General features: G+C 42.5%; 1 protein-coding gene across 1 annotated transcript in view; it reads right to left on the minus strand.

Moving 5' to 3' along the window:
- Positions 1 to 11,677: 11,677 nt before the first annotated feature.
- LOC6899672 (nucleic acid dioxygenase ALKBH1-like) overlaps positions 11,678 to 26,328 on the minus strand; it is a 67,487-nt gene continuing 52,836 nt past the window's right edge. Inside the window, exons 2-3 of the mRNA XM_033382139.1 lie at positions 12,220 to 12,758; positions 11,678 to 12,155 (exon numbers count right to left, since the gene is read on the minus strand). Of these exons, the coding sequence (XP_033238030.1) occupies positions 11,795 to 12,155; positions 12,220 to 12,758 (900 nt within the window). The 3' untranslated portion in view covers positions 11,678 to 11,794. The remainder of the gene's footprint in view (positions 12,156 to 12,219; positions 12,759 to 26,328) is intronic.

Consider the following 26,328-nt stretch of genomic DNA (forward strand, 5'->3'; position numbering starts at 1 on the left):
ATGTAACGTATGCAACAGAGTTTCCTACATACACACATATTAGCACATGCTCAGTTTCTTAGTAAGTGTAGTGCTAACTTCCTCGAATATTAGTCTAACAACCATCTTTCCTGCATGTTCGCATTTGGTTCGGCTACGCGCCGTGCGTCATACGGCAGCGCCCCTAGGTCGGTTGGGCGGGAGGAGGGCTGCGTTTTGCCTGGAATCCGCGCGTAACAGCCTTCTGCTGGTGTCACACGGGACACTGGACGGTGCAGTAATTGCATCGCCTCTTGTAAGATGTGTTAGAGTGTCCCTTGTATGGGGGAACATTTTTTTTCCGAATTCAATCACACATACCCTCTTATTTTTTTTCTTTTTGCCTTAAAGTATATGTGTTTAAAATATTATTTGAAAATGTTGTCGTTAACCCATGCCGAATCACACTCAAAGTTTTACATATGTGAAAGGCTTTTGAGAAATTTTACTTAGTCCCCGATTTTTACAATAATACAATTTTAATCACGCAGTTCTAATATTTTATTGAGAATATTTTCTTTTTAAAGTCTCCTTTTTACAATACGGGTACACTTTTCTATATTCTATGTTCCACATCCACTGTTCGACGGCCGTGAATGTCTTGCATCAATTTCACAGCTCTTTCTGCTGTATCATTTACTGCCTTAAGTAATGAAAGACTCTTCTTGCTTTTTAAGTAAGATGGCTTACTGTTCCATGATAAAGGTCACAGGCTCAGAAAACTGTCATCAATTTTAAGGCGATCAAATGATGTCCTGCTTTTTATACCCGATACTCAAAATGAGTATTGGGGTATATTAGATTTGTGGTGAAAATGGATGTGTGTAACGTCCAGAAGGAATCGTTTCCGACCCCATAAAGTACATATATTCTTGATCAGCATCAATAGCCGAGTCAATTGAGCCATGTCTGTCTGTGCGTCTGTCCGTCCGTCTGTCCGTCCCCTTCAGCGCCTAACACTCAAACACTATGAGAGCTAGAGCAACGATGTTTTGGATCCAGACTTCTGTGATATGTCACTGCTACAAAAATATTTCAAAACTTTGCCCCGCTCACTTCCGCCCCACAAAGTGCGAAAATCTGTGGCATCCACAATTTTAAAGATACGATAAAACCAAAAACGCAGAATCGTAGAAGATGACTATATCTTCTAGAGTGCAGAACCAGATCGTATAATTACTATAGCCAGAATCACGAAAACAATTTCACTCTTTCTCTCTCTGTCTCACTCTAACACACAGGTTTTATGGTCGGTTTTGCCAATTGCAAAATATGAGTTCAAGGATCTCAGAGCCTACAAGAGCCAGAGCAACCAAATTCGGTATCCACACTCCTGTGACATCGGACCTTGACCGTTTCGTGTAGAAATTTCGCCACACCCCCTACCGCAACCGCAAAGGACGAAAATCTGGGGCAACCACAAATCTCAGCGACTATTAAGGCTAGAGTAACCAAATTTGGTATCCGCACTTCTGTTAGATCTCACTATAAAACGTATATCTCAGAATTTCGCCCCACCCCCTTCCGCCACCACAAAGGACGAGAATCTGTTGCATCCACAATATTGCAGATTCGAGAAAACTAAAAACGCAGAATCAACCTAGCATCTAATGATGTAATTGCTTTTATTCAAAGCAAAATAAAAGCCTTGGGTTTAAAGGCCGAGAAATTTAACTTCTCTTATGCCAGGGAGATAGCCTCGTTTAAGATAAGCATCTCCCCAACTCAATTTGACACCATTTGCTTCGCCAAATTTTGGCCAGAGCATTTGGTGGTGAAGGAGTTTAAGGCTAAGAAAAATAGAATAGGCCCCCCATATCCCTTTCAAATCTTTCCAGTGTGCCACCCTCAACCTCAACGTCCTCTTCCTCAACTTCCCGTCTTGCTTCCACCTTTCCAAAAAACTAACTTCTCTTTTAGTAACCTATCAGAATGTAAGAGGCTTGCGTAGTAAGCTCAGCATTCTTTTCCAGGATAGTGTTGCATTTGCTTCCCACGCTATTGTGTTTACTGAAACCTGGTTAAAGCCGGACATTCTTAGTTCCGAGGTTTTGGCAGGTCGGTACACAACTTTTAGAAAGGACCGTTCGTCTCGACGTGCAGGGGGGTTCTAATTGCAGTGGACTCTTACTTCACGTCGGAACACTTCACAGTCCAAGTTCAACAGGAACTGGAATTCCTGTGTGTAAACCTGATTCTTCCCGCTTTCGCTATAATCATTACTTGCTAGTATATCCCACCTTCTTCGGATATTTCAATTTATGAGCAGCACTTGTCCGCTTTAACCGCTGTTTCTTCTTCGCTATCTGATAAAGATCGTATGATGGTTCTTGGTGACTTCAACTTGCCAGGAACTGTTTGGTCTTCGGTAAACGAGTCTAGTATCCGAGTGCCCATGTCACGATATGACTTTGTTGACGGCTTGCTTAACCTGTCCCTGTCTCAAGTCAATGATGTGAAAAATTCCTTGGGTCGATTGCTTGATCTGTGCTTTGTATCGGATCCGACCATAGTGTTGTTAACCCGAGACCTTCCGCTCACTATACCTGAAGACGCCTACCACCCTACTTTCGAGGTGTCGCTAGATATAGGACCAACTGTATTGGATCGGTCGAGTAGACTACCTGCTTTCGTAAAGCCGAGTTTGCGAAGCTTAATAACCTCATTAGGGATTTTGATTGGTCCGCTTTGTACGTGTGCACTGATGTCACAAAAGGCACAAACCTTTTTTAGAATGCTCTTGACACATTTTTTGATTCTTGTGTCCCGCTTTCTTGTCCGATTAGATCTGGAAAACCCCTTTGGTTTACCAAAGAGTTATCCAGTCTAAAAAACTTAAAATCAAGACTTTATAAAAAATTTCAAGAAGTGGGCTCTCTTACTTCTTACTCTCGTTCTGTAATAGCTCGGTCAAACTTTTCAGTTCTTAATTCTCAATGCTATAAGAACTACCTATCTCGATGCAGGATACGTTTTCCTCAGGACACTAAACAGTTTTACTGCTTCGTAAGCAGTGTGACGCCCAGCGCCAGGAAAACCAAGCGCCGGCGCCACAAACACCAAACCAACCTCAATAGAATCAAGCCATGAAAATTAGAAAATAAGTATTAGTAGGATAAGTAGAACATAAGCGACAATACATGAAGACCTGCCACAGAATAAAAGAAATATAAATAAACAAACAATACAAACAAACAAACCACAGCTGAGCCCCACCAAGTGTGGCCATAGCCCACGCGCCAACGGGCACACTATCAGCCGGCCCGTGCAAACGCGTTAGGGCCCCGCAGCACAACGCGCTAGGGACAGACCGTAAGATCAGCCGCGTTTTGGGAATAAAAGGAGCTCCGCCAGAGCGATCATCATCAGTTCGGCTCCGGCCAGTGGAGAGGTAAGCATCAGCAGCAGCCACCAGCAGCCCCAGCGATCCCCCCATCCTCCTCGGAGTGCATTAAACCTCCGCCTCCCTTCTTCTCCTCGGAGCGCATTCACCCTCCGCAACCTTTCTTCTCCTCGGAGCGCATTCACCCTCCGCAACATTAATTCTCCTCGGAGCGCATTCACCCTCCGCAACATTTACTTCTCCTCGGAGCGCATTAACCCTCCGCAACATTTCTTCTCCTCGGAGCGCATTCACCCTCCGCAACATTTACTTCTCCTCGGAGCGCATTAACCCTCCGCAACATTTCTTCTCCTCGGAGCGCATTCACCCTCCGCAACATTAATTCTCCTCGGAGCGCATTAACCCTCCGCAACATTTCTTCTCCTCGGAGCGCATTCACCCTCCGCAACATTAATTCTCCTCGGAGCGCAGTAACCCTCCGCAACACCCTTCCCCGCGAAGCACAGACGACCTCCGTCGATCCGGCCAGACGACTCCCCGGCCCCGCACGCAACCATCCGCCACGTGCGGCCCAACCGAAGGACGACCCCGAAGGACGAGCCCGCCGCAAAAACACCCGCGCAACTACTAAACTTTGTACCATTAAGCACAATAAATCTAACTCTATCTCTTTTATTACCGATCCCAGCCTGCCTTATTCTTGAACCACGAGACTCTCTTTCAGCTACCACACCCAAAGATCAAACAAATTTCTGTGGAACCCGGCGCGACGAGCATACCCCGGCCGAAGCGTCGTCACAACAGTAAGCGAAGAACGTCCGCACACCCATCCTCGCTATCATTTTGTAATACGTCGGCAAATAATGATCAGGCAATTGCCGATCTTTTTGCCCAATTTTTCGAAACCACCTATTCTGAGGAAAGCTACTCTGGTTATCCGTACACATACGGTTTACCGAGGTCGAACGGCATTTTCAGTCCCTTGTTAAATGAATGTTCTTTACTTCATGATCTTCGACTAGTTAAGCCGGTGTTTTCACCGCCGAGGCTTTGTGTGGACCCTTGCTAAAACTATTCACCCTGTCCATCGATTCTTCTTGCTTCCCCCCATCTGGAAGGAATCGTTTATAATTCCTCTCAATAAAAAAGGTAGCAAGTCTGATGCAAAAAATTATAGAGGTAAAGCAAAGTTATCCGCTATTCCTAAAATGCAACTTGCAACATCTCTGCAAGTCACTTATATCTCCAACTCAGCATGGATTTACAAGGCGCCGATCAACCACCACGAACTTGTTAGAGTTTACCTCTTTCATTATTAAAGGCTTTCAAGGTAACTAACAGACGGATGTTATTTACACCGACTTTAGTAAAGCATTCGACTCTGTAAACCATTCCCTTTTAGCACATAAACTTGACCTTTTAGGGTTTCCGCCCAACCTCCTGAGATGGATTTCTAGCTATCTTTGTTCTAGGTCTCAAAGAGTCCTCTTCAAAAACTCCCTCTCTTTACCAGTAAAGGTTTCTTCGGGAGTACCACAGGGCAGCCATCTAGGCCCCTTACTCTTCACACTCTTTATTAATGACTTGCCTTCAGTATTAACATACTCTCGTGTACTAATGTATGCGGATGATGTTAAACTCTGTGTCCAGTATAAGGACATTTCATTTCAAAGTTATGACATTTCATCGTTCTAGCCCTTTGTTGGCTCCCTACACCCTATTTGGGGGCTCTCTTGAAAGAATTACCCTGGTGGATGATCTGGGTGTTATGTTAGACCCCAAGTTAAAGTTTTCCAAACACATTTCTACCATAGTAAATAAGGCCATGGGCGTGCTTTGGTTTATAAAGAGGTGGTCAAAGGAATTTGACGACCCCTATATAACAAAGACTCTCTATACCTCGCTTGTTCGTCCGATCTTAGAATACGGCTCCTGTGTATGGTGCCCTCAGTACAAAGTACTGCCCTCAGTAAAAATGGGAATATCTGGGCTTCTTGCTATTTCCGTCACTTTTACTTCAAGTACACTTTTCAGTAAAAGCTCGTGGATGTGATGGCGACAGGCAAAATATAGAATATCTATGCTGTTAAACCGACCTGTGTTTGAAGCTGTTGTATCAAAACAAAGAATTTGTACGCAATCTTCATTCCATATGAGAACCGCATTCCAAACAGCTTATGCTTACTCTTTACCTGTCGAATTTTGCAGATGTGGCACTGCAAGGCAGCCACGAGCTTCGGAGTGATTGCTACCACGTATTTTTATGTTTTGAGGCTGAATACGTTTGGTTATCATGGAGCTATGAGAGCTTTCAGCTATATCTTCCAAGCTTGACAGTAAATCATCCTACAAAGTTAAATAGTAAAGTTCTAAAAATCATTAAGAATAGTTTTATATAAATTACCTGTGTGTGCAGATTGAAATTCGAAGAAGGCGCACCCAATGAAGAATCATGCTTTTTTGCCGGGTTTCTTCTTTAAAGCGCCTTGTTCTTCCTTATTTTCCAATTCTTTATCCACTCCACCCAAGCAGCCGGGTCACCCTGTTTTTTTTTTTGCCACTGCAGAAACTTTTTATCGTCTTCAATTTTTGATTATTTCCATTGCTTCGGAATGGGCAATATCAAACAAATCCAAAGTTTTAACAAAATTCTCTCTACGGGATCTATATTTTTCTGATACTTTTTTAGCATCTTTTTGAAGGTCTCTCCAAGCTTGATGTAAGCATAGTAGCTTCTTTACACAGTTAGGCAAAGATTTTGTGGGTATTCTTGCTTTTTCCCAAAAGATTAGCACTTTCATTTGTTGTCATTTTTATTTCACGCGTATTGTAAAACAGAACTGTAAGCACTTGGCGATTCGACGGAAGTTTTGCGCCAAATATTCGATGATTTATATTACCACCTATAAAAATGTGCGGCTTGGAGGTGCGTAACACTTGAGATATTGTTAAAATTGTTTTATTACTTGTTACGCTTTGCCGCCAAAAACACAAAAGTAACGGAGTCTGCCATATGTTCATGGAACAGTGAACAGAGATGCCACATCGCTTTATAAAAACCCAAGTATTCATTGTGATTTAAATTTAACCTTTTTGTTATATATTTTATAGATATTTAAAACATATACTTTTAAATGTTTATATATATGTAAGATATTATTTAGAGTATTGTTTATTCGTATTATTATCGCGGTGGCCTGGTATGTGTGCTTACAAAAGCTCTTAATGTTACGGCTTATTTCTGCTGATTTTCTGCTGCTGCTTGAGTCGCGTCCGTATGCTGCTGTTCTCTCCTTTTCACTGCTTCGCTCTGTTCCTCTTCTTCTCTGTCCGCTGTTGATCTGCTGCTGTTACTACTGCTGTTGCTGCCGCTGTTACTACTGCTGTTGCTGCTCATCAGCTGTTCCTCTGCTGCTGTTATTACTGCTGTTGCTTATCCCCGCTGCCCCCTCAATAGGCCAGCTGGCCCACTCCTTCTTACACTCGGTCATCCTGATTAGTCATCAGTCCCTGATGACAATGCGTCCTCGTTTTCTACATAAAAGCTCCATAGTTTCATGTTATCATTGCTTGTGGTCGTGTTGCTTGGTCCTTCGACGTCTGCTGCCTTCCGAACATTATAGCGTCCGTCTCGTTTCACGTTGGTTATTTCGTATGGCCCTAAGAATTCGCTGGCCATCTTTGTTCCGGTTACAAATTGTGTTCTACGTATGGCTACGAGATCTCCGACCTTGTATCCGTATTCGCATTTCCGCTTTTTATCGAACTGTTCCTTGTATCTGTCCTGGGCCTGCTGAATATTTTCTTTTGCCTCTTGTCGCATCTTTTGCCTCTCGTTTTCAAAATTATCAACCATCTCTTTTTCTATTAGCTGAAGTATGTCGCTATCCGATCCACAACGCATTTTTACCCCGATCATCAGCTCAAATGGACAACGCTTTGTAGACACGTGAACAGTGCTGTTAATAGCCCTTTGAACTCGCGGTACGAACTTATACCATCTTCCAGGTTCCTCCGACGACGATTTGGAAATGATGCTCAGAATAGATCGGTTTACGCGTTCAATTTGTCCGTTTCCTCTTGGTACCCCTGTGGTGCTCCATATGTGTTCGATGTTCTTTTCCTTGACAAACTCCTCAAAGCTTGAAGATGTAAATGCTGCTCCACGATCGCTTACTATGCGTGCCGGATTACCAAATACATCAGACCACTCCCTTAACTTCTTGAGAACTTCGTCTGCTCCTGTTGTTTTTGTGGGATACATCCATACGAACTTACTAAAGCTATCAACCATTGCGAAGATGTACATGTACTGCTTTGAAGTGGCATCCATAGGCCCAAGGTGATCCACGTGTATAGTATACAGCGGCTGTGATCCTTTGTCAATTTGATGAAGAAATCCATATTTTTTGCCAATCTTTTTGTTGTAGATTATACATTTCATACAGTTTCCTATGATCTGAATTACTTTTCCTTCCAGATGTGGAATCCAATAGCTCTGCTGTACGGTATGCATTGTTTTTTGAGCGGCAAAGTGTCCTGCGTTGTGAGCGTCGGTTATTATTTCTTTTTCTAATGACTTCGGTATTGCCAGCAAGTCCGTGCCTTGCACCACTTTGTATGCGAGACCAGCTTTCAACTTAAAGTTGTCATATGGTTTACTTTTCAAAATTTCGGAAACTGCTTTGATCATCGTATCCTCCTGCTGGGCTTTCTTAATTCATGCTGTGACTTCCGAAGATACCATCATGACATCAATTGGGTACCTACTCAGGCAATCCACATGCTTCAGCCGTTCTCCTGGTCTGTGTTCCACTTCAAAGTCGTAGTCCTGCAAGTAGAGGACCCATTGGGCTACCTCCCGCGGAACGTCCTTCTTGCTTAACGTTTGCTTGAAAGCAGCGCAATCCATTACGAGCTTAAAGTTGGTTCCAAGTATGTACTGACGAAATTTTTTGCACGCTAGGAAAATTGCTTTGGCTTCCTGTATATAGCTATGCTGTCGTGCTTCAGACTCCGAGGTTTTCTTACTCCAGAATAAGATCGGATGCAATTGTCCTTCGTGCCATTGTAACAACGCCGCTGCAAACCCGTCCTTTGACGCATCAGTGTGTATCTCGGTTTTTGCATTCCTGCGATAAAGTTTCAAGACCGGCTCTTTCACCAATGCTTCCTTTAATGTAGCGAACGCCTGCTGCTTCTCCAGACTCATTTTAAATGGGACATCTTTTCGCAGCAGATTGGTCAGTGGTTTGGCGATTAGCGAATAGTTTCTTATGAATTTACGGAAAAACCCAGTTAATCCTAAAAACGACTGCACAGCCTTTATGTTTTTCGGCATCGGGAACTTGCTGACGGCTTTGGTTTTCTCCAATCCAGGCTTGATTTCACCTCCTCCAACTTGGTGGCCCAAAAATGTAATGGCCGACTGCAGAAATCGGCACTTCTTCCACTTCATCTTCAGCCCGTATTCAGCTGCAGCATCAAAAACCTTCTTCAGCTTTCCCAGGCATTCGTCGGCGGTTTCAGCGTGTATAACGATATCGTCCATGTACAGGTCAAGAATGTTTTCATTTAAAAGGTTTTGAAATACAAAACTTATAAAACGGATGAAAACTGCTGGCGAATTGCAAAAACCGAAAGGCGCACGGTTGAACTCAAAGAGGCCTTCCTTCGTTATAAACGCTGTATATTTTTTGCTGCTTTCTTCCACAGGAACGTGGAAAAACCCATTTTCTAGGTCCATGATGGTGAACACTTTAGCATTTTCCAGTTTTTCCAGCACCTCTTCAACGATTGGAACGGGAAAGCAATCTTTCAAGACCATCTTGTTCAACTGACGATAGTCCACGCAGACCCGGCTGCTCCCATCCTTTTTCTTGACAATTACAGTCCGACTGGCGAAATTTGATGATGAGCGTCGTTGTATCCCAGCGTTGGCCCATTCATCGATCTGCTGCTTGACAACGTCGGCTTCGCTGATGGCCACTCGACTTGGCGAATGTCGAAACGGCGCTATTTTCTCGTCCGGTACGATCTTCAGCATGATCGGGCACACTGCAGTCTGTTTCTTTTCAGTAAAGTCCTGAATCATTGATTGGACGGCATCTCTGAACTGCGATGGAATGTTTATGTCAGTATTTTCTTCGACCACGTTGTAATTTGTGTGCCAGTCGCATTCCGTCGATCTCCACTTCTGCCGTAAACTGCCCAGCGGAGCGTGTGATGTTGTTTCCAAGTCCCCTCAAAGTTGACGAACTGGCTTGCAGATGGATACCACTCATTTTGCCGAACACTGACATCTTTAATAGGGAAACATCTGCACCGGTGTCTATGAGCCCCTTGACTTGCACGTCGTTAATTTTTAAAGACTTCAGGCGTTTTTCCTCGTATGAAACGTTTATGGCAGCACAACTCGGGCAATCCTTAGACATGTGTCCAGTCTGATTGCAGCGGAAACACTTTAATGCAGCTCGGCAATCCTTGCGTAGATGCTCCAGGGATCCACAATTATAGCAGTGTTGCTTCCTTTCATATTTGTGAAATTGGACTTCTTTCCGAACGGCTGTGGATCTTTTTGTTTCGGGGCAAAACCCCCATCAACCGCGAGCGTTCTTTCGTAGATTTCGTACTTCTCTCGCAGCTGCTTGTATGAGCTGCATCCATACAAGGTGTACTTATAATCCGTTTTTAAATTCAGTCCGTCGACAATGTATCGAATCACCGACTCCGTGTCTGTTATCCCACGTGCAGCAATGCGTTTCATCTGTAGTATATATTCGTGAAAACTTTCGCCGGCAATCTTCCGTCGCATAGACAATTGATTGTGAATTTGCGCACTGCATAAACGCTCACACTCAAACTCCTGTAAAAGTTGGTGACGCAATTGGCCGTACTCATACACTGCTGTGGACTCGAGAAAAAGAGCGGCTGTACCTGTCATTTTTGCTCGGGCTTGCACGTATTTTTGTTTGTCATTTAGTCCGTATGCTTCAGCGTTTAGCTCGAAGTTAATAAACCACTGCTGTACCGACATATTTTCTCCGTTGAATTCTGGAATAATTTTGGCAAAATTTTCCACTACCAGTTTTGCATCATTTTTCTTGTCTATTTCATCAGCATTTATTTTCATCGAGAGCAGTTGAACCAGCTGTTGGAGCGTCTGTGTGTTTTCTTCTAGGAGTGTTGACCTCATCGCTTCCTCGTTCGCGTTTTGCTGGCGATTGATCCTGTTTTCTTCTGATCCACTTGGGCCTTCGTTTTTCTGCATATTCCCGGCTGGTGGTCCACTTGTATTTTCCATTATAATTCTACTGCGCAATACTCTTGTGGGCAGCCGGCTTGAAACAAGCCTTTTTTCTCGGTTCTTCTTTTCACCCACTCGCTGTCTCGCTTCCTCTGCTTGCGGCTTCCGAGAGTCAAATGCGCAGTTTTTTTGCACCGAATTTTTGCTTTTTCGTCTCGCTTCGTCTGCTGCCGGGTTCTGAGACATGAGACACACAATTTTTTTCCCATTTACATTTACATTTGCCCCCAAATGTAAGATATTATTTAGAGTATTGTTTATTCGTATTATTATCGCGGTGACCTGGTATGTGTGCTTACAAAAGTTCTTAATGTTACGGCTTATTTCTGCTGATTTTCTGCTGCTGCTTGAGTCGCGTCCGTATGCTGCTGTTCTCTCCTTTTCACTGCTTCGCTCTGTTCCTCTTCTTCTCTGTCCGCTGTTGATCTGCTGCTGTTACTACTGCTGTTGCTGCCGCTGTTACTACTGCTGTTGCTGCTCATCAGCTGTTCCTCTGCTGCTGTTATTACTGCTGTTGCTTATCCCCGCTGCCCCCTCAATAGGCCAGCTGGCCCACTCCTTCTTACATATATTATATATATTATATTTAGTCAAATAAGGAATACAAATTAAATTTGACGCGAGTAACAAGCAAGCTGCCAGAAACCTAAATGTATACGTGGTTAAAATCACAACGTCTAACACGATTCGGCACGGTTTAATGAAATTTAAAAAAGCCAAAACAATTTTTTTACCTGTTTGGATACAAAAGTAAAAAAAAATAGACGGTATGCGTCCTCAAATTGTACTTTTGAAAAATAAGGGACACTCTAATACATATACATATATGTTTTGACCTTTAGCCATAAACACGGCTAGAATCGTGTCGAAATCGTCGAGAATAAAGTAAATTGTTTAATTCTAAACAAATTCTCGTGGGAAATGCCCAGCTAACAACAATTATTATTGACAGATGTTGGTCATGTGCATTTTGTGGTCTGAGATGATTGCTTGTTTGCGTTGCTAAGATATAGTAAGAAGCATATGCAAGCGTTTAAGTTTATTATATTCAATTTATATTACAAGGTAGTATAATTTTGTGACAGGGTACTATCGCCTGGTTTGAGCACTTGTTGTACATTAATATATTACAAGGTAGTATTATTTTGTGACAGTGTACTATCGCCTGGTTTGAGCACTTGTCGTACATTAATATTAATTCGTGAATCATCTAGATAACGAGAAAACGGTTTCCAGAAATTCCACTCGCCCACTTTCTGATACAAGATATTATCCAATAAGTTTTTTCCGATTATTTCAGTTTCGATGTTTTCAATTGGCAGTTCCGAAGTCCAAGATACCTTTGTTTTGATAATACGTGGCACTGCATGATGGCAGAGACGGGATTTGTCTGACATTATTAAAACGTCACCACTGTGGATGTACAATGCGGTTGGTATTTCATCGTTAGTTTTTCCACCGATGAGAAATATTGCTGTCTGTCCAAAGCTGTGTGGTAAATATACAAATTAATTATATGATTTTTAATATATTATCGAGTTTGACACTTTACCTAAAAGAAAACAGTGGAGCAGAATGATTAGGTTCAGAATGATCTGTGTGACCAGATAAACTTGTGCCAATTGGGTAGTAATTGACAATAGCAGCTTCGGGCTTAAAATTATTGAAGCCCAAAATAGATGAAAAAAAAATACACATGCTTTTCAGATCAGTTGGAAATGGTGAACGCATAGACTCGTCGTAAATCTTGGTGTCCCAATTATGATGATAACCAAATGTTGTCCAACGCATCGCAAATTTTAGTCGTTGCATCTCAATGATATTGGCACATTGATGAAGCTCTTTCCACCAGTCAGATCTAGCTGAATCCGGGAACAGCCTTTCATTTAAATTAACCTTGTTTGGTGTTCTCGGATAGTCTCGCAGACAGCGAGCAATCCAATAACGCTGACCTCGTTCTGTAAACGGGTTTCGTATTAACAATAACCCCGGATGATTATCAAGAGTATAAGAACGCCAATCATTTAGCGGTTTTAGCCCAGCAACCATCAGAATATTGTTTTTGTTGGAGATATTTGAATGTTGTTCGAACTATTTACATGTATGGAAAGACATCGGAAAATCGTCACATGTAAATAGAAAGGGAAAAGGTTTGTCATGTAGTAACTATTTACAGTTTTATTTTCTATTTTTAAGAAACATTTTTTACTGATAACACAAGAACAAACGAGGGGGAACGTTGTGAGCTGCTGCGGAGACCGCAACTCTACATTTATACCCGATCCATAGTCAGTATGGCTATATTCAGCGACAATGTGTGCGTGCGGGAGAGACATAACGTGTCTGAACATGTCGTCGGGCGCTGCGTAGCCACTGCAAATTAATTTGTTCCTTTTGGCTATAAAAATGATCAGATCCAGATCAGCAATCTCATAGATACGGTCATTCTCTATGATTGTGCGTTTTTAGTTTTCTCGTATCTTCAATATTGTGGATGCCACAGGTTTTCGCCCTTTGTGGGGGCGGAAGTGGGCGGGCGGGATATAAAATGTCGTTGCTCGAGCTCTAGTCTTTGAGCACTAGGGGCTGATAGGGACGGACAGACAGACAGGTCTCAATCGACTCGGCTATTGATGCTGATCAAGAATATATATACTTTATGGGGTCGGAAACGATTCCTTCTGGACGTTACACACATCCATTTTCACCACAAATCTAATATACCCCAATACTTATTTTGAGTATCGAGTAACTGATTATGAGTAACTGACTTTTTATTATAGATTTGGGGCTTCCAAAGTTTTGCAATGTTTTTTTTCTACCAATTTGTAGACGGTTTATGTACCGTATGCAACCCAGGTTCCTACACAAACACACACACATTTACATTTGGTGACCCCGACCTTGGTCATCCTTTCAAGCTGTCAAAAAAGGTACAGCGTAAAGATTCAATCTGGATATTAGACTGAAAAAGTCAAAAGGACATTGTCCATAAAAATTGGCACCAGGCCACACACATACGGTATCATCTTCTACCAATAAGGACCAACTTGGAAAATCTTAAGTAAATTGATTTTTGTGCGCCCCTCTGTGCCAGCGATACTAGCTGCATCGACAATAGCAGCAGCGACATAAGCAGAGGCAACACCAGCAGCAGCGACAGCGACTTCAGCGGCATCATTAACAACAACAACAGCAAAAGCGGAATTCATCAGGTAAGTCGCATATCTCAAATTGTCTTTAAGCCGAATTAAGTAACAAATTAAAGTAAGATTTTGTCGGAATAAATAATTAAGCTATTAGAGGCTCAACCCGCGATAGCAAGGGAGATTAAGAGGATTGAAGCTGGTCATTTGACCAGCGATGTAATCCAAAGGTTAGGAGACCTTAAGAACAAAGTTACAGGCAATAATTATGTACTAGTAGCCGGTGGAGTAGCCGATCATGACAACTATAAGAGACAGCAGTACGAAAAAATGATTAAAAATATAGAGGACATACATAAAAAGTATGCAGAGTCAAAAAATAATAAAACCCTAACGAAAAGGAAGGCAGAAATTTCACAGTTACAATCAGTGGAGACTGTAACTTTGCAGGAAGACATAGAGCTCAAAATAAGTAGAAAACCTGAAGATGATTTTATAACAAGCCATACAGAAGTTTAATCAGGCTAAACTGGGAGAGTATAGAATGAGAAAGGGAAAAATTTAGTTCCTCAGCAAAAAACTGAGCTCAAAAATGACAAACGACAGCTTTGACGACCAGATTGGCGATTTGGAATTTGATATTCAAAGCTTTTAAGCAACCTGGAAGTTAGGATGCAAACCGTAGCTCAGGAAAACAGCGTGGATAGTAAAGTGGCATAAAAAGTGGCGATAAAAAAAGAAGATATCGATTTGTCTGATCTTCCAAAATTTTATGTGGGATTTGTAAAGAACCTTATCATACGATGCTCCATATTCCCTACGATAAGAGGGAAAATGTTAGCACTTGATTAACATAAGAACAAGCGTTCTTAGCCACAGCACTTATAAAAGTAAGGGCAAGGAATGGTGGCTGTAAAAACTTTAGAGCTCTAGTTGATTGTGGGTCGCAATGTACCATAATTTCAGAGGAAGCTGCGCAAATAATAAACTTAGTACGAAAAAGTGCGAACACCGAGGTAAGTGGAGTGTGACCTTCAGAATCTTGCACTGCAAAGTACAAAGTTACATTATCGCTAAAAATTCGTGATTATAATAAAGGTCCTCTGAATATTGAAGAAATTATTCTTCCAAAACTGATGAAAAAGTCTGATGGGAAATATTATTTGTCCCATCAAGGAGTCATAAGAGATTCCAGTCTAACCACAAAGCTGAGGGTGGTTTTCGATGCTTCAGCAAAAACCTCACCAAAAACTTCACCACAAACCATAAAAGCTAAAATAATATCATGTGGGTTGGACCAAGAATCCAAAAAGATATTTTCGATATTATGGCGAAATGGCGTAAATGACCATTTGTAATATCTGCGGACATTTAAAAAATGTACCGGCAAATTAATGTTGATAAAGAAGATCAACAATATTTGCATATAATTTGGAGAGATAATCCAAACGAAAAGTTAAAAGAGTACTTATAAACTCACAACGGTTACGTACGGTACAGCTTCAGCGCCATACTTAGCAACCAGGGTGCTTGTTGCAATAGCAGATAGTTGCAAAAATCAAGCAATTAGGGAAATTATAAAGAATGATTTTTATATGGACGACCTGATGACAGGTGCCGACTCGATACTGGATGCTAAAAAACATGTAAAGTAATTTAACCGGGAGTTTAATAAGGTTGGGTTTAACTTAAGAAAGTGGATAACAAATATCCCAGAAATTATAGAAGGCGTCAGAGATGACCAAGAAAATTAAGTATTAACCATTGAGGAGAATGAATCCGTTACAACAGGACTCCAATGGGAACCGGTTAAAGACGATTTTATGTTTAATTTCCACTATGAACCAATTAGTAAATAATAAGAAGAGAATAGTATAATCTACCTTAGCCAAGATGTTTAAGTTAAGAAATGTTAACCAAATTGGCCACTGGGCGGAGCGATTTCTGCAAGATCACTGAGTAGGCAAATTCGCTGACCGTGGGAGCGCGGCCGCCGACACCGCCGGATGCCAGCCTGCATCGGATACCAGACACGAGGCGCAATGTCAGCGTTTCCGATGAACTGCGACGGGCCCGGCGGACGATGAGTGAGGGCTCGAGAGTGGGAGTTTGGGTACATTAAAATTACTTTTATATTGATCCGCCGAGTGGCAATTACATTTTTCGGTGTTAGCCTTGTGGTTTATAACAACTCATAATTACGAATAAAGTGTTCATCATATTATTTCAAATAACCCGAAAACTTATTATTTACTGGCGCCCAACGCTAACGTGTAGTGTAGTGCGGAGACAACGCCCGCTATAGTGTAAATCGGCAAAGTACTGAGTGCGGAGACAACGCCCGCTCAAAAAGTTAAAGAAAATATTCGGCCCACAAATAAAACCGGAAAGAAAAGAAGTTAGAACGCAAAATCTGAAATCTGAAATAAAAGAGTGCGGAGCCAACGCCCGCTCAACAAAGTTAAAGACAAAATTCGGTCAACATGTAAAAACAAAGAAACAAGAATTCAAAACGAATAAAATCTGAAATCTGAAACAAAGGAGTGCGGAGACAACGCCCGCTCAAAAAAGTTAAAGAAAGCATTCGGTTAAAGTTTAAAAAAAACAAGGGAAGTTAAAACAAAATATCTAAATTCTAAAAAATATGAGTGCGGAGACAACGCCCGCTCAAAAAGTAGCACAAGAAATTACAAGAAGTGCGTGCCAAAAGTGCACCAAACAACTCGTAGCCCCGAGTATAAATCCAAAATTTGTTACACCAGAGCGGACGGCTTTGGGCAGCGGCGACGATAGACAGGAAGAAGCATACGAGACGGCCAGCTGAAGAACCACTACAATTTAAGAAGATACAATTGGGGAAACACGAAATAGAAAACATGTAAGTGGAAATTTTATAAAAATCGCCCACAAAGTAATCAGTAAGGGAAAAGTAAAATTAAAAAAGAAAACGAAGAAACTGAACTAGCTAATAAAAACTGTTTACATCCAAAATCATTCGGGCGTCATTTATCTCGAAATTTTATTTTTATACTCGCCATATGATTACTTTGTAGAGGGCGGGCAACATATCAGATTTCTCATAAGGGAATCCGAATTTAACGCCGACCTAAGGGGAAAACTGACCTACCACAAAGACAGAGCACATTAAGAAGCGGTCGGAAAAAAAGAATCCGCACATGAGTATTTATCATAACAATAACGATTTATTAGAACTGTTAGACGATCTTAGCCTAGATTTTCAACACGGCCCGGGCGAACGATCAGGGATAGTGGACGCTGCACAACTCCAAGCCATTGTGTCCGCGGCGGTCGGCTCTGCACTGGAGGTGCAAAGGGCTGACATTGAACAGCGTTTACAGATAGTAACCAGCCAGCTGCAGGCAGCGATAATTACGGCACCCGAGGCCAAGGCCTTCGAGCCGATTACTTTAGATGGAGCGGTGATCTGGGAGGAAGCTCTGGATGCGGTGAAAACACTTCCAGAGTTCCATTGTACCCAGGAGCAGTACGTTTCCTGGCGCCAAGCGGCAAAGCCTGCTGTACAAGGGGTACAAAGGCAGTTCAAAGCACTACCAAGCGGTTCTCATAATCAGAAATAAGATTTAGAGGCCCCGCTGACTCGCTCTTAGCATCGTTCAACACGGTGTTGAACTTCTATGCAATTATCAATCGCCTCGATTTCACGTATTCGGATAAACGTCCACTGCACAGGAAGAGGTTGAGAAAAAACTCAGCCTTCTTACAAACAAAATAATTTTGTCACAAGAGGCCACACAGGCACAGCATGTTAACGAAAAACATAGGCCCTCCGTGTCAACGGCTCAAGAAATTGAACTCCAACTACGAAAGAGCTTTAGAGGACAGAGGCCAAAAACGAATGGCTTTCAGACAGGATGGACAGAATAAGCCCAACCACTATAAAAGACAAGGAAAGAACCCGTTTTATGTGCGCGAGTCAGAGATTCTCTGACCAGTGAAGGCAGAGGGTTAATCAACCCGCTCAGGAAGACCCAGATCAATACGAGCAACAGTATGAGCAGCTAGCACAGGAGGCAGTGGCTGAAATTGACGAGGTCAGTTTTTTAAAGGAGAGTCCCTGCTCCCGTTCATCAAACGAACAGTAGCGGGGAGAACATTAAATTTCCTGATAGACAGCGGGGCTGCGAAGAACTACATCAAACCGCTAAGCGAACTTCACCGAATTGTTCCGGTAGATGCCCCATTCATCGTGAAATCACTGCACGGCTTTAATAAAGTCGAGCAAAAGTGCTTCCTTACATTTTTCGGCATAAAAAGCCCGTTTTTCATCTTGCCAGAACTTTCAACCTTCGATGGCATCATAGGACTTGACACATTAACCGAAGCTGGCGCCAATTATAACCTGGAGACATAAGATTTCACTTCGGAAATGTATCTGAAAAGATCCTGTACCACAAGTGCCCCAGCGTCAACTTCACAAAAGTGGACGACATCGAGGTTCCGCCAGCTGTAAGAGATGAATTTCTCAAAATGATGGCCTGTCGCATAAAGGCTTTTGCAGATCCAAAGGAAATGCGGCCCTTAAACACGGCTGTAGTAGCTACTATCAGATCCGAAGATGAAGAGCCAATTTACTCAAAAATTGCCCTTTCCAGTATGATCCACTGATTTCGTAAATGACGAAAAGAAGGACTTATTGCGAAAAGAAATTATTCGGACATCCAGATCTCCGTACGATAACCCCATATGGGTTACTGGAAAGAAAGGAACCGACGACTCAGGTTCAAACAAAAAACGGCTAGTCATACACTTCTGCAAGCTAAACACCAAAACCATACCAGACAAATACCCGATTCCTAGTATCTCCATGATACTTTCGAATTTGGTAAAAGCAAGATATTTTACAACCCTTGATTTAAAATCAGGGTACCAACGAATCACGCTAGCTGAACGCGATCGTGACAAGACCTCATTTTCGGTAAACGGAGGTAAATATGAATTTTGCCGTCTGTCATTTGGCCTAAAGAATGCTTCAAACATTTTCCAGCGGGCCATCGATGATGTGTTGCGGGAGCATATCGGTAAGATATGCTACGTGTTCGTCGATGACGTCATCGTATTTTCGAGGAGCAAGGCAGAGGCATGTCAAGGACATTGACACTGTACTCAGCAGCCTCCATGACGCCAACATGAGGGTGTCAAAAGAGACATCCCAATTCACCAAAGAAAAAGTCGAATTTCTAGGATAGGTCGTGTCAACCGAAGGCAAGGGTAGGTGAATTGCTTCACACTGCAGGAAAATATTTTCTCACTGCGGTCGACAAGTTCTCAAAGTTTGCAATTACACAGCAAATTGCTTCGCGCACGATCACTGACGTAAAAATACCAATTCTACAATTGGTAAACATCTTCTCAAATGCCAGAATCATTTATTGCGACAGGCAGCCTTTAATTCAGAGACTATTCGGTCCTTGTTAAAGAACCAATTCGACATTGATTTGGCAAATGCACCGCCGCTACACAGCACATCAAACGGACAGGTGGAACGCTTCCACAGTACCCTACTAGAAATTGACAGATGCCTAAAACTCCAACGCCATGTGGATGATACATTTAATGTAGTCGTTCTAGCGACTATAAACAAACTACCATAAATTCGAAAACCCAGGCACATATTAATGCCCTTACTGCAACCGTTGTTGCAGCAACCTATCACAATCACCCTAGCTCAGAGCTTTTGGTCTCAACCGCCGCGCTCTTGTACTGCTCTCTGAACATGTTACTGGAGTTGGAGTTATCGCTATCTCTGGCTGAGACCAGTTGAATAAATACCGTGAAGTCGAGCACTTGTTTGTTTTTTTTTGGTCAGACATTACCTGACAATTTAACGTAAAAAATCGCTCTAGAGCCCGCTGGACCGGGGTCATCTTAAAGACTAAATTGGAAAAATTCCTCCAAATTTTCATTGGCGCTCGAGCAGCGACTTCGGCATCCAGCATTTTCGTTGGAAATTCGCACGACAAACCTACAGTACATCTTCGTTGTCTCGGCATAAGTCATTGGTTTTATGTTCTGTTGCGAATAGAGCTCTAGCTGGCTGGTTTTGTGCGACAAATTGGATTCATCTTCAATCAACAAAAAAAGGCAAGTGTTCGGCTAATCTATGCCGAATTCACAGGTATTTAGTGCGAAAAAACTGAGTGCTAGAACCAAGCCACCATTTTGTGCGTTGTGTTTCTCTATTTGGCCACTAGTCTCAATTTTTGGCACCTCGTTGAATTGGAATACCAATTAAATAATACACAAAGCAATAAAATAAAGCAAAGTGAAAAGCCAAAAACATAAAATATTTATTATATGCGGAATATTGGTGAATTGAAGAAAAGTGCAAATTAATGAGGGTTTACGGTACTTGCCAATCAGACGCACCGGTCATTGCCGCTGTTTTCAATTCTTTTTTGCGAAGTACCGCTTATTGGTGCTGCCTTTACTTCGGTAACGCTATCGTTGCGCCAAATTGTGCATAATTTGGCTGCGTTTGGTCGTGTGCATTGGCAGCATAATTTGTGTTTGTTTCGCTGCGTTAACCCTTTGATGCCGTTTTCTCTTTCGTAGTGATTAGACGCGTTTTTGTTTTGCGCTCCGCATTTTTTTCCTTTTGTTTTGAATAAACAGCCAGTGTTTTCCTAAATAAATTCTAATTAAACTTCCTAACCAGACAACAATCTGGAAACCTATTCTATTACGCGAGTGCATGCCTTTTGATTTGTGTTAAAACATTTTTTAACTTTTTATTTTTCGGCGTCGGCTTGTGCTTTGTGTTGTTGCAGTGAGTGAGTACGCATTACATTGCATTGCAGTCCGCTCTCGTCTGGTAGCTTTTGTTGTGTTATCACTCTCTCCCTATCACCTAAACTTAAATAACTGTTCTTTCTCTCTCGCTCTCGTAACTTTCTGTTCAGTAGCTCTCTCTCCCTCATTAGCTGCTGCTGCAACTGTTCTCCTATCCTCCTATTAGCGTTTGTCTGGCACACTGGTTTGACAGCCATTTGTTTCAAAATATTATTTGATTTTAATTTAAATTTTGTTCAAATTTTTTAATATAGAGTTTTCTGTTGTATGTGCCAAAAAATCATGCAATAAGCAGATCACCCACGACCAGCCGATTATCCCCTGCTGGCTCTGCGACAGCGTAGTGCACGCAAAATGCTCTGGATTTTCTGGCCTTGTGAGTGATGCCATTTCGAAGCGTAATGGTTTGCACTACAGTTGCGAGGCTTGCCGTGCGGTGGAGAAAGACATGGTAGCTTTTATGAGGCAGACGCGGAGTGGCTTTAAGGAGCTGACCGTTGGTTTTGAAAAACCAATACGATCGGCTCCTAGCCATGGAGGCTCAGTTTAGCGGTTTAAAACTGCTGAATGAGTCTCCGAGGCGCAAAAAGGTCACTCCGCGGGATCTGCAAGTGCCATCACTCAGCCGTGCGCCGCCCTAAAACTGACTCCGACCACTCCAACTGTGCAGCAGTTGATCTCGTTTGCCACTCCAAGGGCAACGACAGCTGCTGGCGATGCAGATTCGGTAGCCGAATTCATCGCCTCGGAGAATGTGCAGCCAAGTACGTCTGCAGCGTCCGTGTCCGTGGTGTCCGCAAGTTCGCTAGTTTTCCCGTCTATCCTGATCCCAACAGTAAATAGACGTTCCGGACCTCCGGATATTGCCACCACAGGTACTAGGCCTGTGGTGACTAAACCACTGGTGGGAGTCCCACCAAAACGACAAGTTTTTGTTTCACCGCTGGCCCCTGACCTGACATGTAATGACGTAATTGCTTTTATTCAAAGCAAAATAAAAGCCGTGGGATTAAAGGTATAGAAGTTCAATATCTCTTATGCCAGGGAGATAGCCTCGTTTAAGATAAGCATCTCCCCAACTCAATTTGACACCATTTGGTGGTGAAGGAGTTTAAGGCTAAGAAGAAGAATACGCCCCACATATCCCTTCCAAATCTTTCCAGTGTGCCACCCCCAACCTCAACTTCCTCTTCCTCAACTTCCCGTCTTGCTTCCACCTTTCCAAAAAACTAACTTCTCTTTTAGTAACCTATCAGAATGTAAGAGGCTTGCGTAGTAAGCTCAGCATTCTTTTCCAGGATATTGTTGCATTTGCTTCCCACGTTATTGTGTTTACTGAAACCTGGTTAAAGCCGGACATTCTTAGTTCCGAGGTTTTGGCAGGTCGGTACACAACTTTTAGAAAGGACCGTTCGTCTCGACGTGCAGGGGGGTTCTAATTGCAGTGGACTCTTACTTCACGTCAGAACACTTCACAGTACAAGTTCAACAGGAACTGGAAATCCCGCTTTCGCTATATTCATTACTTGCTCGTATATCCCACCTTCTTCGGATATTTCAATTTATGAGCAGCACTTGTCCGCTTTAACCGCTGTTTCTTCTTCGCTATCTGATAAAGATCGTATGATGGTTCTTGGTGACTTCAACTTGCCAGGAACTGTTTGGTCTTCGGTAAACGAGTCTAGTATCCGAGTGCCCATGTCACGACATGACTTTGTTGATGGCTTGCTTGACCTGTCCCCGTCTCAAGTCAATCATATGAAAAATTCCTTGGGTCGATTGCTTGATCTGTGCTTTGTATCGGATCCGACCATTGTTGTTAACCCGAGACCTTCCGCTCACTATACCTGAAGACGCCTACCACCCTACTTTCGAGGTGTCGCTAGATATAGGACCAACTGTATTGGATCGGTCGAGTAGACTACCTGAACGTGTCCACTGCTTTCGTAAAGCCGAGTTTGCGAAGCTTAATAACCTCATTAGGGATTTTGATTGGTCCGGTTTGTACTTGTGCACTGATGTCACAAAAGGCACAAACCTTTTTTAGAATGCTCTTGACACATTTTTTGATTCTTGTGTCCCGCTTTCTTGTCCGATTAGATCTGGAAAACCCCTTTGGTTTACCAAAGAGTTATCCAGTCTAAAAAACTTAAAATCAAGACTTTATAAAAAATTTCAAGAAGTGGGCTCTCCTACTTCTTACTCTCGTTCTGTAATAGCTCGGTCAAACTTTTCAGTTCTTAATTCTCAATGCTATACGTTTTCCTCAGGACACTAAACAGTTTTACTGCTTCGTAAACAGTAAGCGAAGAACGTCCGCACACCCATCCTCGCTATCAATTTGTAACACGTCGGCAAATAATGATCAGGCAATTGCCGATCTTTTTGCCCAATTTTTCGAAACCACCTATTCTGAGGAAAGCTACTCTGGTTATCCGTACACATACGGTTTACCGAGGTCGAACGGCATTTTCAGTCCCTTGTTAAATGAATGTTCTTTACTTCATGATCTTCGACTAGTTAAGCCGGTGTTTTCACCGCCGAGGCTTTGTGTGGACCCTTGCTAAAAATATTCACCCTGTCCATCGATTCTTCCTGCTTCCCCCCATCTGGAAGGAATCGTTTATAATTCCTCCCAATAAAAAAGGTAGCAAGTCTGATGCAAAAAATTATAGAGGTAAAGCAAAGTTATCCGCTATTCCTAAAATGCAACTTGCAACATCTCTGCAAGTCACTTATATCTCCAACTCAGCATGGATTTACAAGGCGCCGATCAACCACCACGAACTTGTTAGAGTTTACCTCTTTCATTATTAAAGGCTTTCAAGGTAACTTACAGACGGATGTTATTTACACCGACTTTAGTAAAGCATTCGACTCTGTAAACCATTCCCTTTTAGCACATAAACTTGACCTTTTAGGGTTTCCGCCCAACCTCCTGAGATGGATTTCTAGCTATCTTTGTTCTAGGTCTCAAAGAGTCCTCTTCAAAAACTCCCTCTCTTTACCAGTAAAGGTTTCTTCGGGAGTACCACAGTACAGCCATCTAGGCCCCCTACTCTTCACACTCTTTATTAATGACTTGCCTTCAGTATTAACATACTCTCGTGTACTAATGTATGCGGATGATGTTAAACTCTGTGTCCATTTCATTTCATTCTCGCTTGCAATCCAATCTCAATAGCTTTCAGTCATGGTGTTGTGCAAACTTGTTACACCTTAATGCCTCGAAATGCAAAGTTATGACATTTCATCGTTCTAGCCCTTTGTTGGCTCCCTACACCCTATTTGGGGGTTCTCTTGAAAGAATTACCCTGGTGGATGATCTGGGTGTTATGTTAGACCCCAAGTTAAAGTTTTCCAAACACATTTCTACCATAGTAAATAAGGCCATGGGCGTGCTTTGGTTTATAAAGAGGTGGTCAAAGGAATTTGACGACCCCTATATAACAAAGACTCTCTATACCTCGCTTGTTCGTCCGATCTTAGAATACGGCTCCTGTGTATGGTGCCCTCAGTACAAAGTACACCAGGATCGTATAGAATCAGTACAGAAAAACTTTTTACTCTTTGCTCTGCGGGGCCTTAACTGGGATGAAGGTGTGAGACTCCCATCTTACTATAGTGGACTACTATTAGTAAACCTTACATCTTTAGTTAACCGTAGAAAAATACTTGTTGTGATTTTTGTGCACAACTGGATCAGGGGTGACATAGACAGCCCTGATCTGTTGAGCCGCATAAACTTCACGATTGCTATTAGACCTACTAGAAAATTTACACCGTTGTTCCTTCCACTTTGTAGATCGAATTATTCCTTGCATGAACCGTTTAGGGTCTTATGCTCGGATTATAATTCCCTCTACCATATTATATCCACCACTAATTCTCTTGCTCTTATTAAATTACTAATCCTTACACACCTTTCTAGTAATTAGTAATTGTAGTGGTATTTGTATTTTGATTGCATGCTTAGTTTCTAAGTAAGTTTAGTGCTCGAATATTAGTCTAATTGCTATCCTTCTTACATGTTCGCGTTCGGTTCGGCTACGCACCGTGCGTCATGCGGCAGCGCCCCTCGGTCGGTTGGACGGGAGGAGGGCTGCGTTTTGCCTGGGATCCGCGCGTAACAGCCTTCTGCTGGTGTCACACGGGCCACTTGACGGTGCAGTAACTGCATCGCCTCTTGAAAGATGCAATCATTGCATGTCAACGTCCAATGCCGATACACAGTTTTTTGGAAAACATTTTGATGTGTACATTGGCATGATAATTGTCAACTTTTCCGTTGCTGCCGTTGACCATTTATCTATTGAAGCCGATACAGAGTTTTTGTTTAAACTTCGCGTTCTTTCATAGTTTTTTGCATACCCTACAGTATTTCGGTTAACCATTGTCTAAGCCCAGTGCATTACTTTCCGACCCTCTTGAATTAAGAGAAAGCGTCAGAAAGAGTGAAAAGGAAAGGGAAATTACTACCAAAAGTCCAAAAATCCTGCAAAAGTTAGCAACAGCACTGCAAAAACACGATAGGGTGATGGGCGATCTAAGACGTGTGAGAACGTCCTTTGAGGAAAAAACTATTTTGTTCGACTCTCTTCAAATTAAATGCAGACTCAAGCTGATCGAAAATTATTGTGAAAAGTTTATGGACATATAGGCAGACGTGGTTTGTTTAAATCCCAACAACGATCTACGAGCATCGGTCCAGGATATGTGTGTTAGCACAAAGGCTCTGTACATGTCTGCACTTAAAGAACCCGAAACTCAGCGAATACAGAGGAAGGATAGGAGTAGCCAGCATCATTCATCACATCGGCCTAAAATGAATCTCCCCAAGTTTAGTGGAAAACATGCTAAATTGAAAAACTTTATAAGCCTTTTCGAGAGTTTGGTGCATAACGACCCAATATTAACAAATGTGGAAAAATTCAACCACTTACTGTCGTGTCTCGTTGACGATGCATTGGTAACAGTGAAGGCGTTTCAAATCTCTGCAGAAAATGATGAGAAGGCTCTTGATAGCTTGAAGGAGGTTTACGACAAAAAATAAATGATCTTTTCTGATACTGTTTCGCAGTTGTTTGACATTCCCAGCACAACAAAAGCTTCTGCTTCATGCCTTAGGTCCCTCACTGACACGGTATCAGCCGTCTATTCCTCTCTGCAGTCGTTAGGAAGTGAAAAAGACATAAATAGCGCGATGATAATTCATGCGCTGTCTAAAGTAGATCCCACAACGAAGTCTTGGTTCGAAGAGCAACTGGATTACGATAAACTACCGTCTTGGTCCGAGTGCGCAGCCCAGCTGACTCGGCGCTATCAGTCAACACGGAATAAGGGAAAAACTTAACAAGTAAAGAAGCCACTAAATCGTCAGGCGAGCTGATTCGAAATGTAGCTATTGCCACGCGGGGAATCATACCATAAGCAATTGTCAATCGTTTAGTGCTCTTCCTGTTCTTCAACGGTTCGACATTACCAAGCAACTCCGACTTTGCATAAATTGTTTGAAGCCAGGTTATACAGTGACGAGGTGCAAGACAGCAAAATGTCGAGTGTGCTCTAAGCCCCATAACACTCTGCTTCATCGATACGGGGCTGAGCCACAGCAAAATGGGCCTAGTTCTGTGCCAGTAGAACATTCGTCATCGTCTGAGCCTCAGACAGCTTATTCTAGTCCC

The sequence above is a fragment of the Drosophila pseudoobscura genome, chromosome X, assembly GCF_009870125.1.
Source record: "Drosophila pseudoobscura strain MV-25-SWS-2005 chromosome X, UCI_Dpse_MV25, whole genome shotgun sequence".
Classification (NCBI taxonomy): Eukaryota; Metazoa; Arthropoda; class Insecta; order Diptera; family Drosophilidae; genus Drosophila; species Drosophila pseudoobscura.